The 13,745-nt window shown below is 41.1% G+C and overlaps 1 protein-coding gene across 2 annotated transcripts; it reads right to left on the bottom strand.

Moving 5' to 3' along the window:
* Positions 1-620: 620 nt before the first annotated feature.
* Positions 621-8,211, bottom strand: mlh1 (mutL homolog 1, colon cancer, nonpolyposis type 2 (E. coli)). 2 transcript variants are annotated; one of them, XM_080781559.1, is made up of 20 exons: positions 8,107-8,211; positions 7,870-8,011; positions 7,604-7,694; positions 7,414-7,512; positions 6,903-6,976; positions 6,722-6,794; positions 6,518-6,609; positions 6,353-6,395; positions 5,881-5,969; positions 5,640-5,752; positions 5,306-5,399; positions 5,059-5,212; positions 4,251-4,582; positions 3,526-3,653; positions 2,205-2,313; positions 2,043-2,106; positions 1,764-1,928; positions 1,527-1,619; positions 1,330-1,443; positions 621-916 (listed from the first exon to the last, which is right to left on the bottom strand). In XM_080781559.1, the coding sequence occupies exons 2-20, from the start codon at positions 7,974-7,976 to the stop codon at positions 761-763; spliced, it is 2,190 nt and encodes a 729-aa protein (XP_080637685.1). In that variant the 5' UTR covers positions 7,977-8,011; positions 8,107-8,211; the 3' UTR covers positions 621-760. The 2 variants fall into 2 exon arrangements, with proteins under 2 accessions (XP_080637685.1, XP_080637686.1); XM_080781560.1 differs by having other exon boundaries at positions 8,103-8,148.
* Between the last annotated feature and the right edge of the window lie 5,534 nt (positions 8,212-13,745).

Here is a 13,745-nt window from a genome sequence, read left to right as displayed (position 1 = left end):
CCCCTTTTGGTGTTTTAACTACCGTAAGCATTGTTATACTACTGCTATACCATACTATATAAATAGCAGATCTACAAGCTCATAGCGCGCGATCTTGCAGGTCTGCTATTAAAAATGCGGCACAAATCTTTGAATATTCTTTCAGAAGACATTTTTATTTATTTCGACGTCAGGCCTAAATAATATTATATACTCATTTACAGATCTGTGCTCAATGAAAGTAGTAAGATGTTTTGACCAAATGCATAACAAGCCCGGTCAAAGACTAATCACTTATTATGGACTTGTCCAATCTACAAGCTCAAAGCATCACAGCAGTGTGAGCTTATAGATCTGTTATTTAAGTTTTTTGGGTATCAGGGTTTAGTTTATACATACTATTGGTCCGACTGTCATTAGACCGACAACCTACCATAACCGTAAGCAGCGGTTGACCGCATGTTCGACCGTTGGTGTCTAATGTGCTTGTGCATCCCGTTTTTTTATGGGGATTCCATGGTTAATGTTAGATTTTAAGGATTAATCAGAGGGCCCACAGAATTGAATTTGCAAACTTTGAGAAACTTTTAGTCTTATCTATCCAAATACATTCATGTCCGCAGTTACAATTTATTCTATTAAGGACAGAACAGGTGATTTCCATTGTCCATTTTAATTGTCCAACATTTGGAGAAATATTTCACAATATCTTTTTTATTTACACTTACAAAGTATAAAAGAATGGCAGCACCTTGACATTGGGTCAACTTTTTCAACAGATTCAACACCTCTCAAACACTTTATAGAGATCAGGTATGTTGGCAATCTGGAGCACACTGCCGTCTTCACTGAAGTGCTTTGGAGGGCTGAAGAGGCTACGTAAAGCCTTAAAGATAATATGCTCCACCTTCCAACGCCATGAATTAATCTCGCTGTCCTAAAACGGGAACGAATTACATATCAGTTCTGATAAATGTGTATTATGACAAATTGTTTCACATGCGTTATTCATGTATTACATGTAGTCGCTGTTGGGCAGAATCTTGTTCTTAAATAGCTTTTTTATATTTCATGTTTTATTATGATTGTTTTATTATGATTGATAGTATCATGCAAAAGTAGCGAATTGCCAGCAGGCTCTCAAAATAAGCGTGCTAGATTGAAAGTCATTTTAAGTCTGGGTTTTATAAATTCATATTTAAACAACATTTAATTATTACTACAATGGTTCCATTGGAATCATTTCATTCATTTTTTTCCCCCTGAAAAGTTATGGTTTTGGACATGAAAATGTTTCTACCTAACAGTGACTGTACAATGTTAAAATGCTCGTCTTGTTTTTCTCCATACCGTCTGCTCATCTCCAGGCCCAGTCTCCAGGATGTACTGCTTCCTGATGGAGTAGAACTGGCTGCACTCCTTACTAAAGTCTCTAAAGCACTCCTTCTCATCGTCCCAGTTCACCTGCTCAACAGCAAACAGAAGTAACCGTAAACGTAATTCAGATGACTTTGTTTCTACTGTAGATTGACTGCAATGAATCGTACCTCGGTGGCTAGGCGCAGGATGAACATTGGGAGTCCCTCCATAACAGGGATGTACTTGTCAAGCAGTAACGGCAGCCCTGTTAGGTTTCCTTCCTATAAAGCACAAAGCTTAGTCTTACAAAATGACCAATAACAAGAGTAGCCTACGATTGAGAATGCAGACTTATTTTCCCTTCCCCATCAAATATTGGTAAATTGTCTAACCAACAGACTTACCGCCCTACCATTTCAACTGACCTGGTCTATCTCAACAGAAAAGTAGTCCCCCAGCATCTCTGTTTTTTTCTTCAGGAAGTCTACTATGTACTGAGCCAGGCCCTCCTTCGGTCCGTCATCCTCCGTCCAGCCACTCTCCTCAGAGTCTAGTGCCAGCATGGCCAAATCATACAGTGGAGCGGGCTCCTAATACACAGAACCAGCCATCCATCCATCAGGAAGGTTAGGATCCCTCATATACTGGCAATTTCAATAAGCTACCGGTATTCAAACAAAATAAATTCTAAATGGGATACTCACAGATAGTCTCAATACACCAAAATTGCCAAAGTCATAGATCAGTATTTGGTAGAAAAGCTCCTGGCTGGAATAGATAACAAAACAAAATCCAGAAATAGAATGAGTGAGATGTTTCGGCAGCCTGAGAGGAAGCAGACAGTGAAGCAGGCTTTTTGTACTGACCTGAGTTTGGTGGTGCTGAGTAGGTACAGTTTGGTATGATGTTGGATGAGCGTCCACTGGGGATCGACACAACCCACAAATGAGTGATTCTGAAGCATTTCTTGAAGACCTGAAGGAATGGAAAACTTTTCTTTATATTATGTAAAGTCTGGGTCAGAACTGCGTACAGTTCACAGGGTTCCTACGCAAGTATGGAATTTAATTTAATACTTTTCCAATTCCAAGTCTGGAAGAATATGGAAAATATTCATGTTTCTAGACTTTTACTGCTGTTCTGTTTTCCCAGGCAGGGGACTTGAGGGGAGCCTCCTGGTCCCTTCCTGGTCGGTGATTCCAGCTCATCATATGCTGTAGCCTTTAAGTGCCTGGGATGTCCATACTCATATGCTGTAGCCTTTAAATGCCTGGGATGGCCAGGGGACCTCCATACATACATTCTGAGAGAGGGCGAGGTGAATTTAGCGACCCGACCGACATATGGGATTTAGCGGCCGACTAGGTCAGTCGCTAAATTCACCACCTCGCTCCTGCTGTACATTCTGGCACCAGCGGGCCTTTGCACGTCAAGGCTTCGCCTAGTAATTGAAAAAAGGTCGGAATCTAGATCCAAACACCTACGCAATCTCAATTCCTACATTTGAGCAAGAATGGTGCAGCACTAGTTGGCTGTCCAATTCATTTTAGTTACTCTTATGTTTTTGCTACAAGAGAGACTTTAAGAGAGGTTTAAGTCAAGCACTTTGATGTGGTCCGTTTAAAGCCACAGTAGCTGGCTCCAAATGCTACATTTTGAATGTAGTAATGTTCAGCAACTATACTAAAAGACACATTTTCATGGAAAAAATAAGAATCGTGTGAGAATCGTAATCTCAATTCTTGTGGAGGAAAATCGAGATTCACATTTGAGCAAGAATCGTGCAGCACTAGCTTCGCCCCCTTGGCTGCCCTGGGGGTACGGACACCCCAGTCACCTGTAATACTGTAGGAGACGGCACAAGCTGGAATCACCAACCAGTCAGGGACACGTGTATACTGTACATACAGCAACAGACTTAATGCCAAGCTGCCTCTGATAGGCCTACCGAACGCCCCCTTCTGTGACTCACGAGGAATGGCTTCGCCTCTAGTTATGGGTCACATTCGCAAGCATTGTCAGCTTTGTGTAAATGGGGAGGTAGGAATGGGGCTGAGTCGGCTCGAGCAAATTCTGCAACGTCGACATGACAACTTGCATGATTTAGTGGTGTCTCGTTCTGAAGCTATACTTTATCTGCCAAAAACAGTGATGGCAGTGTAGGAACCCTGATTTCAGCAAGTGTACCTTTATGTGTTTTCTCAGTGATCTCAGTCCTGAGGTCCTTGATACTCATCAGCTTGATCATTCTCCTTCTGGGTGTCGCTGCAGCGGTGAGGTCTTCCTTTTCCTCTGGTCCTTTCCTGGGACGCTTCCTGTGTTCGAATAACCACATACACAATATAAAATGGTGAATGGTGCATAGCGCCTTTATCAAAGGCGCTTTACATAGATTGTGCATTTCATTGCAAGGCAATGCAAGGCACCAACCTGCACATCGGTTCAGCGTCTTGCTCAAGGACACTTCGACACTAAGGGCCGATTCATACTCCTATTTTACCACTGTTTCGGCGCTGTAGTGACGAAATGATTTCGGCTCGTCAGAAATTTTCAGTAGCACCGAAGAGGCGACTTTAGGACGGTACCCGCCCCCCCCGAACCTCAAATGACGTGAAATTGTAGGCTCTACAGTGCCGAACCGACTTTTATTCGGCTCTAAAATAGGAGTATGAATCGGCCCTAACTCTGGGGGAGCCCGGGATCGAACTGGGAACCTCACAGTTCCCATCCAGCTGCTCTCCTGGCCACTCTACCCCTGATACTCTGCCTGTGCTGTCTTATTGTTACATCACCATATTTATAATGTAGATACACTATAAATAATATTCAACAAAGTTCAGCCATAATCTTAAATCCACTGTTCTGACAATAACACACAGAAGAGCACGCACAACTCTGGAATCTGGTAATACCTGGGAAGATCTGGGTTGGAGATGCCGCCATCTTGTGGACCCCCCACCTCCTGCCCTGTCACAGCCTCCAGCATCTCTGCATCGTCCATCTCATCCACATCGATGGTAGAGAGCTGAGCGCTGGTCCCAGCCTCCCCGCTGCTTGTGCCTGGCGATTTGGCGACAGGCACTGCTGCCTTCTCCTTTGGCTGGAGGAAGGCATCCAGCTTCTGAGCTCGACAGTCGGTCCTCACCATCTGATGCGCGTAGACTCGCTCGCCAGATTCAGACGTTGTGCTAGAAGAGGGCTTCACCTCACTGCTGGCAGAGACTGACAGCCCTGGCAGCAAGGTCTGCACACAGAATAGAGTTGTAGTATCACGCTTTCACATTTAATGAAGATAGAGATTGTCGGAAGATTAGTCTAACACAGTGGTTTTCAACTTTTTCACATCAAGGCCCCTTATTTATTCAGCATTTCAGCCACGGACCACCATTTGATGAGATTTAGCCCCTCAGAACCAAAACTAAAGAATGTTATCGTTGGATAAGATGTTGTCCACAATTCCATGCTGTATTGATGTGGTACCATAGGAGAGATAATGGCCAAACAATCAAAATCACAATTATTTTACATTCTTTAATTTGTGTAGACTTTGTGTAAGTTAAGTAATGCAGATGTTTAACAAGAAATGGCTTCATTTTACACTCAAGAGTTAAAGATCATTTGGTTACCTTACCAACTATCCATTTAGCTGGGGACCACCTGGAACCCCCTCAAAGACCGGTGGTCTTTGTTTTTGGACTTGGATCACTAGTCATGCCATACCTGTGTGAAATACGTGCGGGAGAAGTTGGAGCCCAGCAGTTTGCTCTCGACGTGTTTCTGAACACTTTCAACGATGCAGTCTTCATGCAAAAAGTGCACCTCGTGTTTTGTGGGATGGACGTTCACGTCGATGTTATGCGGGGCAATCTCGAGGCTATGGTAGCACAAAAAGGTGGGTAAACCCAAAGGGCATTTAACAGCAATGGCTTCTATTGAGGAATACAAAATAATAATTAGATTTACTTACCTTAGATAAAGAAAGGGGTGGGTGTTCTTGGGTAGGTATGCAGCATAAACCGTCTCAATGGCTTTCTTCAAGGCACTTGATTCCACCAGACGATCTGCGAGAGGGAGACCACTGAAAACCATGTGCTTCTATTGGAGGTACATCATAATAGGCAAACATTTTCAAACTTAAAATAAATAACATTTTCAAAATTAGCGGAAATAGCAGATCTACCGGTACAAGCTCGCCACGATGTGTTAAGAGCTTGTAGTCGACATATTTTCAATATGTGTATAATACAATGTTATCCACAACAGTATAAGATTCGGACAATGTGACCGACTGTTCTACATACGATTGATGAAGAGGATGAGAATGCATTTCTTGACCGAGTAGTTTGCATTGGAGATATAGCCTTTCAGCTTGTAGGCCAGTTTCTGATCCTCGCAGCCCACTTCCATCAGCTCCCTGGGAAGTGGGAACAGAACACATACCACCAACGTCACTGTTATTCATTCCACCTGAAAGCATTGACTCAATACTGAACAGTACGGGCCATCAGAGCAGAGCATGGGCTTCTCTCATTTGATTTGTACCTGCTGACTGCGTTGCCAAATACCCCACGAATATTATCCAGTATGGATGCGTTGGGTAATGTCCTGACATCTGCCACAGTCTCTCCTTGCTGAAGAAAAAACAAGACAAGACAAAGTAAGTTGAAGCTCAGATAATGAAGTCTAAAGTTAAGTCATACCTGTGTGAGCCTATTCTCCCTGTATTTTCTAGTAATGCTGATCAAGAATAGTCCAAAGTAGCTGAGAGAGAACAAATATGCAAACATAATTTGGGCTCCTTTGCTTTGTATTTAACTTTGGTTAAATACAAAATAAATTTGTTTTGTTTTCAGACCTTTGGGACACAGTTTGTGATATTTGGACATAATCAAATTTGTCTTAACTTGACATTGTTATGTTGGGGCGTGTGTAGCTTTGATAGGAGTGGATATGCTACAAATTCATAGAGCGTGTAGATTGGCTATTTTTTATTGGATTTAACGGATTATCTCACCTTTTTGACGGAAAAGCTCTTCCCAGAGTTGTGTATGGCATACCTGTAAAACATTGTTTGTGAATTAACAGAGACAGAAACACAAATAAAGAATGAGCCAGTCAATTAACCCAAGAGCAAACTCCATGACCATGAGGCATTCGGAGAAACGCCAGGCAGACGGACCTGCTGACCACCTCTACAATCCTGCCATACTCCTCGCCGGGGCTCTTCAGGGCTTTCCTCCTGGTGGGCACGTTGTAGAACAGGTCCTCCGCCTGCAGGATTGATAAACTTATATTGTATGCTTCTAAAGGTAGGTAGGTACAGTTACAGTATATGCAGTGCGTCCTTCTCTGCAACAACAGCATGTGTTACCAATGAACTTACTAGGATCTGTGTTCCCTGATTCCCAGCACAGGGCTTAGGGGGGCTTTTGAGTTTCCCATCGCTGTAGTTGGCTCTGAGTAACGACGGGAACAATAAGGAGACTTGTGAGGAGCAGAAAGAACAGCAGCTTGCTTTGTGCAAGAGAGCAAGAGGAGCGATGAAACATGTGGATCTAATGTACCTGTATGCACACTTGGCATCTGCTGTTTTAGTGGTTATTGTCACATGAGCAACATGACTTATACTGGCCAGTGCCTACAAACAAGTATAAAGACACAAATAAATATGAGGTGCATTAACAATGAATGCATAAAGTATATCCAGTGTTGGAAGAAAAACAGCAATACCACAAATGTAGAAATAGTTAATGTCTTGCATTCAAAAATTTACTTGAGTAAAAGTATTGTCATTAATATGTACTACTTACTGTACCAAACAAACTGTAAAAGCACCACTTCATAATATGAGTACTGAGCATTGCATTTATTTGTATGAATAATCTACATCCGCAAAGTAACTAAACAAGTACAATATTTGCCTGAGATGTAGTGCCAGTGGAGTAGGAATAAAAAATGGAAACACTCCAGTAAAGTTCACTTCAGTACATTACTTAAGTAAATGTACTTACTTTCCACTCATTTTATAGCCTGACACAATGCCAAGAAGACTATATAATACTGCTTTTACTTTACCTCCCCTCTGAAACCATATGTTGAAATGGCTGTAAGGTCCTGGAAAGTCTTTAGTTTGCTGGTGGTGAACCGTTCACACACTATTTCCATGTCTTCTTTCTGATTAAAAGACACAGGTTAAGGTTGTGTGAATCAACAGCATTATCAGAGATAAAACCTGGTTGATAACACTGCGGTCTGACGGTCCTACCCTGATGCCAGTGCCATTGTCTTGTATCTGAATGAGCTTCAGTCCTCCCTCTTTTACTGTCACCTGAATGTTGGTTGACTTGGCATCTAAACTGTGACACCGAAAAACACAAATGTGATGTTGCATACAAGCAATTCTGTCACATAGCCTATGTGGCAAATGGTGATATATATGAAAGAAACACAGTGGGTATTTCCTAGTAATAAAATACTCGCATGGTTGCATGGTCAACTTTAGCTTATGGAAAAAGTGGCGTATAGTTTTACCAGTTCTCTAGCATCTCTTTGATGGCGTTAGCAGGACGCTGGATGACCTCTCCAGCAGCAATCCGATTGACAACGGTTTCGTCCAGCCTCCGGATAACTCCTGCCATGATCACAGTGCTGCAACGAGGTAAATAAATATAACCTACAAATAAGAGAGAATGTTAATATGATGGCGAAATCAGATGGGCTGGCGATGTACTTCGCAACCTATCATGTAATACAACTCAACTCACTGTCTAAAATGTGTTTACAAGCACCCTTTACTAGGCTTTCCCAACCGTCAACACAACAACAAACCCAGCCGGCATGGGTAGTTGGGTACGCTGTGTACGCACCATGGAGGTTGAGCGCAGTGTTGCCAGATTGTGTGAGAGAAATAAGCAACCAGGTCCATAAAAACAAGCCCAAAAAAGAAGCCTGACTAGGCTATTATAGCAGATCTACAAGCTCACAATGCTACGCGTATGAGAAATGTGTGAGGTTGTGAGAATCACAACAAGCCCAAATAAGCAACTTTAAACCATGCTTTAAACTACAAATAGGAGCCCTCCGACAATGTTTCTTCGACTACGCATGCACCTCCTGGTACCACAGCACCTCAAAGGCCCTTAAAACAAGGCTCCAGATTTCCCAAAACAAACCTCTCTGGTCAGGCTACTACTTGGCCTCACTCCCCGAACCCACCTCACCCCTGCCCACTTTGACAGGCTGGAATGGCTTAGGGTTGAGTACAGCACCTTGCAATGGGTCTGGTCCACAAGATTCGCTACAGTAGCCTACACCAATATACCCACAACACCAGAGGTAGTTCAACAAACCATGTGCAACCCAGATTCGGCACAAACAAGGTTTCGCTCCTATGCCACCAAAATGTGAAACGCCCTACCAACAGTCATTAAGACATGCAAATCCCTTGACTCCCTTGACAGGCCCCCGTAAAATCTGAATCCCCCACCCACCCCTGTTCCCCCTCACTGTATATGTTTCTTTTACCTTTTTACCGCCTATGATGATTACCTTTTGACTATATAGTTGTGTATATTCGTACGTCTCTAAATGTTTAGATGAATTGAAAATGGTGGGCCCTATTGTAAACAAGTGTAATGCTTTATGGTGTCGTCGTCCACTCACTGTTAACAGTTGTTGTATTGAGTTGTACTTGAAATGTACTGTAATTCTGCAAACTGTTAATAAATCAATCAATCAATCAATCAAATCAAACAAAAAAATTGCAACTACCAACATTTACAACTACAAGCCCAAAGTTGCTTATAATAAGCCGAGATGGCAACACTGGTTACGCGCGGGAGAAGGGGGGAACATGCCACGCCCCTCTCATGGCTCATTGGCTGAACGCGATGGGATCGAGGCGGGCTCCGGCGGGCTCTGCAGCTAAATGAAGCGATTGGCGGAAATTCTTCTTCTGTAATAAATGACTATTATTATTATTGTTATTATTTAGTGGCGCGTAACGTGTAAAGATGCAGAGCGCCACCTGACGGAGCGATATGTGATATCACTATCACGTTGACATTATTTCCATAATGGAAAATCCCAAACGCTGAACATCTCTTCATTTTCAAAATGTCAATATTGTTCAGTCCACCCATAGCATAATAATCTCTCACTCAATTCAATTCAAATGAGCTTTTGGCATGAGAAAACGTACGTTTACATTGCCAAAGCAAGTGTAATACAATAAAAACAGTTGAAATGGGGAGTATACATACTGTTGCCAGCATTTTGTAATTCACTATTACAGTATTACTATAATGCTCCTTTTTACTCCAGTAAAAGGAACGAACCACGTTACAGCCTGCTATATTATTAGTCCACCAGGCCACCTTTTTAATGATTTTCATGTATTTAAATGTTTTGCTTTTAGGCCTATAGTATCTCTGATGGTAGGCCAATTCAAGTTTCTAGCATATAGGCTACTATAAGTTAATAATGTAAAACGCACACCTAGTAGTAGGCCTAGATCTCTATGTATAAAATGTAACAGACAAAAAACGTTCAAATGTTATTGCGTCCAAAGTCTGGATGTACAATCACTGTCGCATCACAACAATCTCTATTTTCTTCAGTTCAACATACAGTAGCGGAGCATAACCGCAGTTTGTTCATGAAGAAAAGTCTGAAGTGCCAGTTTTCACCTTGTGCCCACTCTGTCTGTGGCATGTGTGGATCCATGAGAATGAATTGATCATTAATGCCTCTTTTGGCTGCCAGAAATATGTTTCTGTCATTCTTTTTGTTTTATTTCACATTATATTGGGAAAGGTATTTGGAATTACGTCACGTCCGGTGCCATGTCCTTATTTGGTGTTTAACCAGCGATGGCTCACAACATTGTTTGTCAAGCCTCCGTGTAGAGTAGACGGAAGGACATGAATTGTTTGAGAGAAGCGTGTCATTAACCAAGGTTTGTTTGTTGTTTCTGAACCAATGTTTTACGTTCTTTGTCAACATTTAAGGTGTATGTTTGATTTGTATATGAGTTTAATTGATGCGATTTGTTACAGTTTGACGTTTGTTGTTGTTCATATGGTTTTCCTGTCATTCCATTCCCTTCATTCCCCTTATGCAGCCAGTGAGGTAAATACATGTGTTCATCATGTATGCATTATATTGTCATGTTCGTTATGTTTATGTGCTTAAGTTTGTTCATGTACTGATCGCTGTTTATTCATTGTGTGTTCATCAGTTTTGACGTTGGTCTATTGAGAGTAAGTGAGGACTCAATAAAATCATCAGTAAACAGAAACGACTGACTCGTTCATGGAGGGAGTGACACTCTAAAATATAGACCTATATTATCAGTAGTTTTACTTTTGCCAAGCAGCGCATAGGGTAGAAAGGAGTTTGTCCACGGCGTGGCGCTAATAGCCAAAATGTGCACCAGGCTGAACTCGAGCTGAACTCAAGCTGGGGGACCCGGGAGGCGATATGGAATAGTCCTACTCCTGGGGACCATCAGAGTGATAGTCAGTCATACATGTACCTGCGGCTGCATGTCCATGACATGTTTCACAAGGAGCTTTGCAAAGAACATATGTATTTTTTGATTGACATACTAGGCAGGCGACATAACATATCCTCCAGATCCTGATGCTTCCTAAGTTACTGAGTTGTTTCCTACACACACACACACACACACACACACACACACTGTTAAAGGGGAATTGAACCCTACCATATAGACTGATTTATCAGTTATTTACTTCAAAGTTGGATTTCATTTATGTTTGAAAAGTATCTCTTTACAAAAGAATTAGACCAAGTTAGAAATTATGTAAGAATTTAAAAGACTACTAAAAAAATGATAATTTACCATGTTAAATGCCTTGTTCAATTATAGCTGCTCTACAAGCTCAAAGTTCAGCTGAATACTTAAAATGCTGAGATGTTTACTTGATTTTGAATCATTTATTCAAGCTTAAATGGTGAATTAAAATTGTTCCAAAGTTTGGAAATTGGAGTTGCATCCTTTATGTCCTTTGGAGTGGAACAGAGTTGAACTTTACACTCACTGTGATGTAACAGTGCAGCTGCAGCTCCATCACATGATAATGGTGCATTAGGTGTGCCAACGTGCAAGCATTGACCGCAGTCAACATGTATTGTCAATGCTTCCACATCAGCTCACCTAAATCTTTTTTCATTTTTTAATATTTGTTTTTGGCTTTTCTGCCATTATTGATAGTTTCAAGTGAAGATTGACATGAACGGCCGTGACGCACTGCCAGGCCAGAGCCCATGTGCCTAGAGGGGCCACTGCGCACCTAAATCTAACACCCATTAGTTTGTTCCATGTTTTTACCCTTCTGTAGTTTTTCACTTTCACCACATGCAGGAGAACGAACTACAAGCCTAGGGCAGCATGCAGGGCTTCATATCCCTTTATTGGCCCGTGGCTTCACATCAAAAATACAAAATGTGAGAGTAAAGGTGCACGCTTAACATCTTTAAATTATTTCTCACAGGAAAGTCCCCAGACCCCGTCGAGATATCCTCAATTTATCTACATCTCCTCAGGATTCAGTGTGTCCAGGTAGCTATAGTGTTTCTGTTTCTAACTGTAGAGATGTCACAGCCTGGCCAGAGGAATCCCCATTTTTGGTTCACATTTTAGGTTCAAATGTAGTGGTAGCAAGGTTCACTAAACAAGTTATCTAAAACTAAAGTTAAAAAAACATTTCCGTTAACTGAACTAAATTTTAAACTAGAAAAGAAACTATAACTAAACTTAAACTGTATTGTGTGTTTACAAAACTAAAACACTGAAATGATAGACAAAATGCGCTTATAGTTTTAGTTGTCAATTTTCTTTTAAGCTTAATCTGTAACTGATTTTTTATTTTTAAAATGCTATCTTTTCTTGAGTTTTTATAACACAATACTTACACTGGCCCTTTTCAATGAAAAGGACAGAAAAAAAAAACTAAGTGTAAATATTAAAGTAAAAACTAACAAAATAAACTATATGAAAAATCCAAAACTATTATAATCTTGCTTGCTGGCAAGTGACGCCATTCTGCAGCTTACTTCTGCTGTGCTTCTATTTGAGGCTTTGCCAACACATCCTCAGTCATAAACGAATTAATCTCTAGAGTTGACAGATCCCGACATCTTCATTAATCTAGGCATTGTAATAGACACATAGCCTACCTGTCTTTCAGAAATTATGAGTTAAATGTGAATAGTTTGAAGAGCATCAGGCACCAGTCGTTGCTATGCTGTAAAGTTTATACAGTAAACAGTAGTCCTACTATGATTTTTCCCTATTACTCCCAAACCTTTCAGGTCAACACCCAAAAGAGAGATTAGACCTTTGCCCGGGGACCCAAACTAGTGAAAATAGTACAGATCTACAAGCACACAAAGTATCGCTTTGCTGCGAGCTTGTAGATCGGCTATTTAAAAAAAATCATTTGTGGAATTTCTTAGATTTTTTTTTGTTGGTTTTAAAATTCATGAAAATTAAAATGTATTATTGAAAACATGTATACCGGTATATTTTAAAATTGCTTTAGACCTGAGTGTAACTTTGTTAGGTAACAGGGGTCTCCCCATCACTCCAGGTCCTTAGTAAACACAAAATAAATTTTCATATTGGAGAATATTGGATTACAAAGGAGAGAGAACCCCACAAAGATAAGTTGTCAATATTTCACTTCCATTGTTTGTTCATTTATTAGTTTCATCACTTCCAATTCCACTTGCTTGAGTTATTTCTCCTGATTGGATGAAATTGGTATCCCAATTGATTGCTATGGGAATATAGAGCTATTTCTTTCTTTTTTAAATGAAAGTAATTTTTTTCAAAATGTGTAATTAGTGGAGGTATCGTTCTGTGGCCTGCTGGGAGTGTGCACAAGAGTGTGCACTAGGGGTGTCTGTCAGCTACACACACACACACACACACACACACACACACACACATTATTATTATTTTAGCTTTTCAATTATTAAATCCAGATGTGTATCTCTGTCTCTCTGACATCACGTTCCACTCATTCTGAATTCTGCTCCACTTCACCCTTCGGCTGCGGGAGCAAATACAAATACAGGCCAGGCCATGCACCAAATTCCCTGGACATGTAGGGGAATGTCAGGTATCATGCTCAGTCTGTGCATGACTCGGTGCATTCCACTGCAACCCACGGTGTCTTAAGGCTTAGTGCACTCTTTAGCAGGACATGCCACAGGATATGATACAATGGAAACAATAGAGGTCAGGCATGTAAAAATACGAGTTCAAGGCAAGAGGAGTGGTGAAAAGCCATTGAAGCCTGCCTTCATAAGATCTTTACTACTGTCTTGAGACTTGAGGGTTAAAGACTGCTGCAATATGAATATGTAAACATTTACAC

This window comes from Protomyctophum bolini (assembly GCF_963924005.1).
Source record: "Protomyctophum bolini genome assembly, chromosome: 14".
Lineage (NCBI taxonomy): Eukaryota > Metazoa > Chordata > Actinopteri > Myctophiformes > Myctophidae > Protomyctophum > Protomyctophum bolini.
The sequence above is the reverse complement of the archived record's forward strand: the minus strand, read 5'-3'. Positions and strand labels throughout refer to the sequence as shown.

What these genes read in the sequence shown, in the direction of transcription:
- mlh1 (XM_080781559.1), bottom strand. Translation starts at nt 7,976, where the DNA reads ATGGCAGGAGTTATCCGGAGGCTGGACGAAACCGTTGTCAATCGGATT. An exon ending in CCCGCACGTATTTCACACAG is followed by an intron (nt 4,583 to 5,058) that starts GTATGGCATGAC and finishes TTCTGTGTGCAG; the next exon opens with ACCTTGCTGCCAGGGCTGTC. An exon ending in TCCTGCGCCTAGCCACCGAG is followed by an intron (nt 1,444 to 1,526) that starts GTACGATTCATT and finishes GCTGTTGAGCAG; the next exon opens with GTGAACTGGGACGATGAGAA.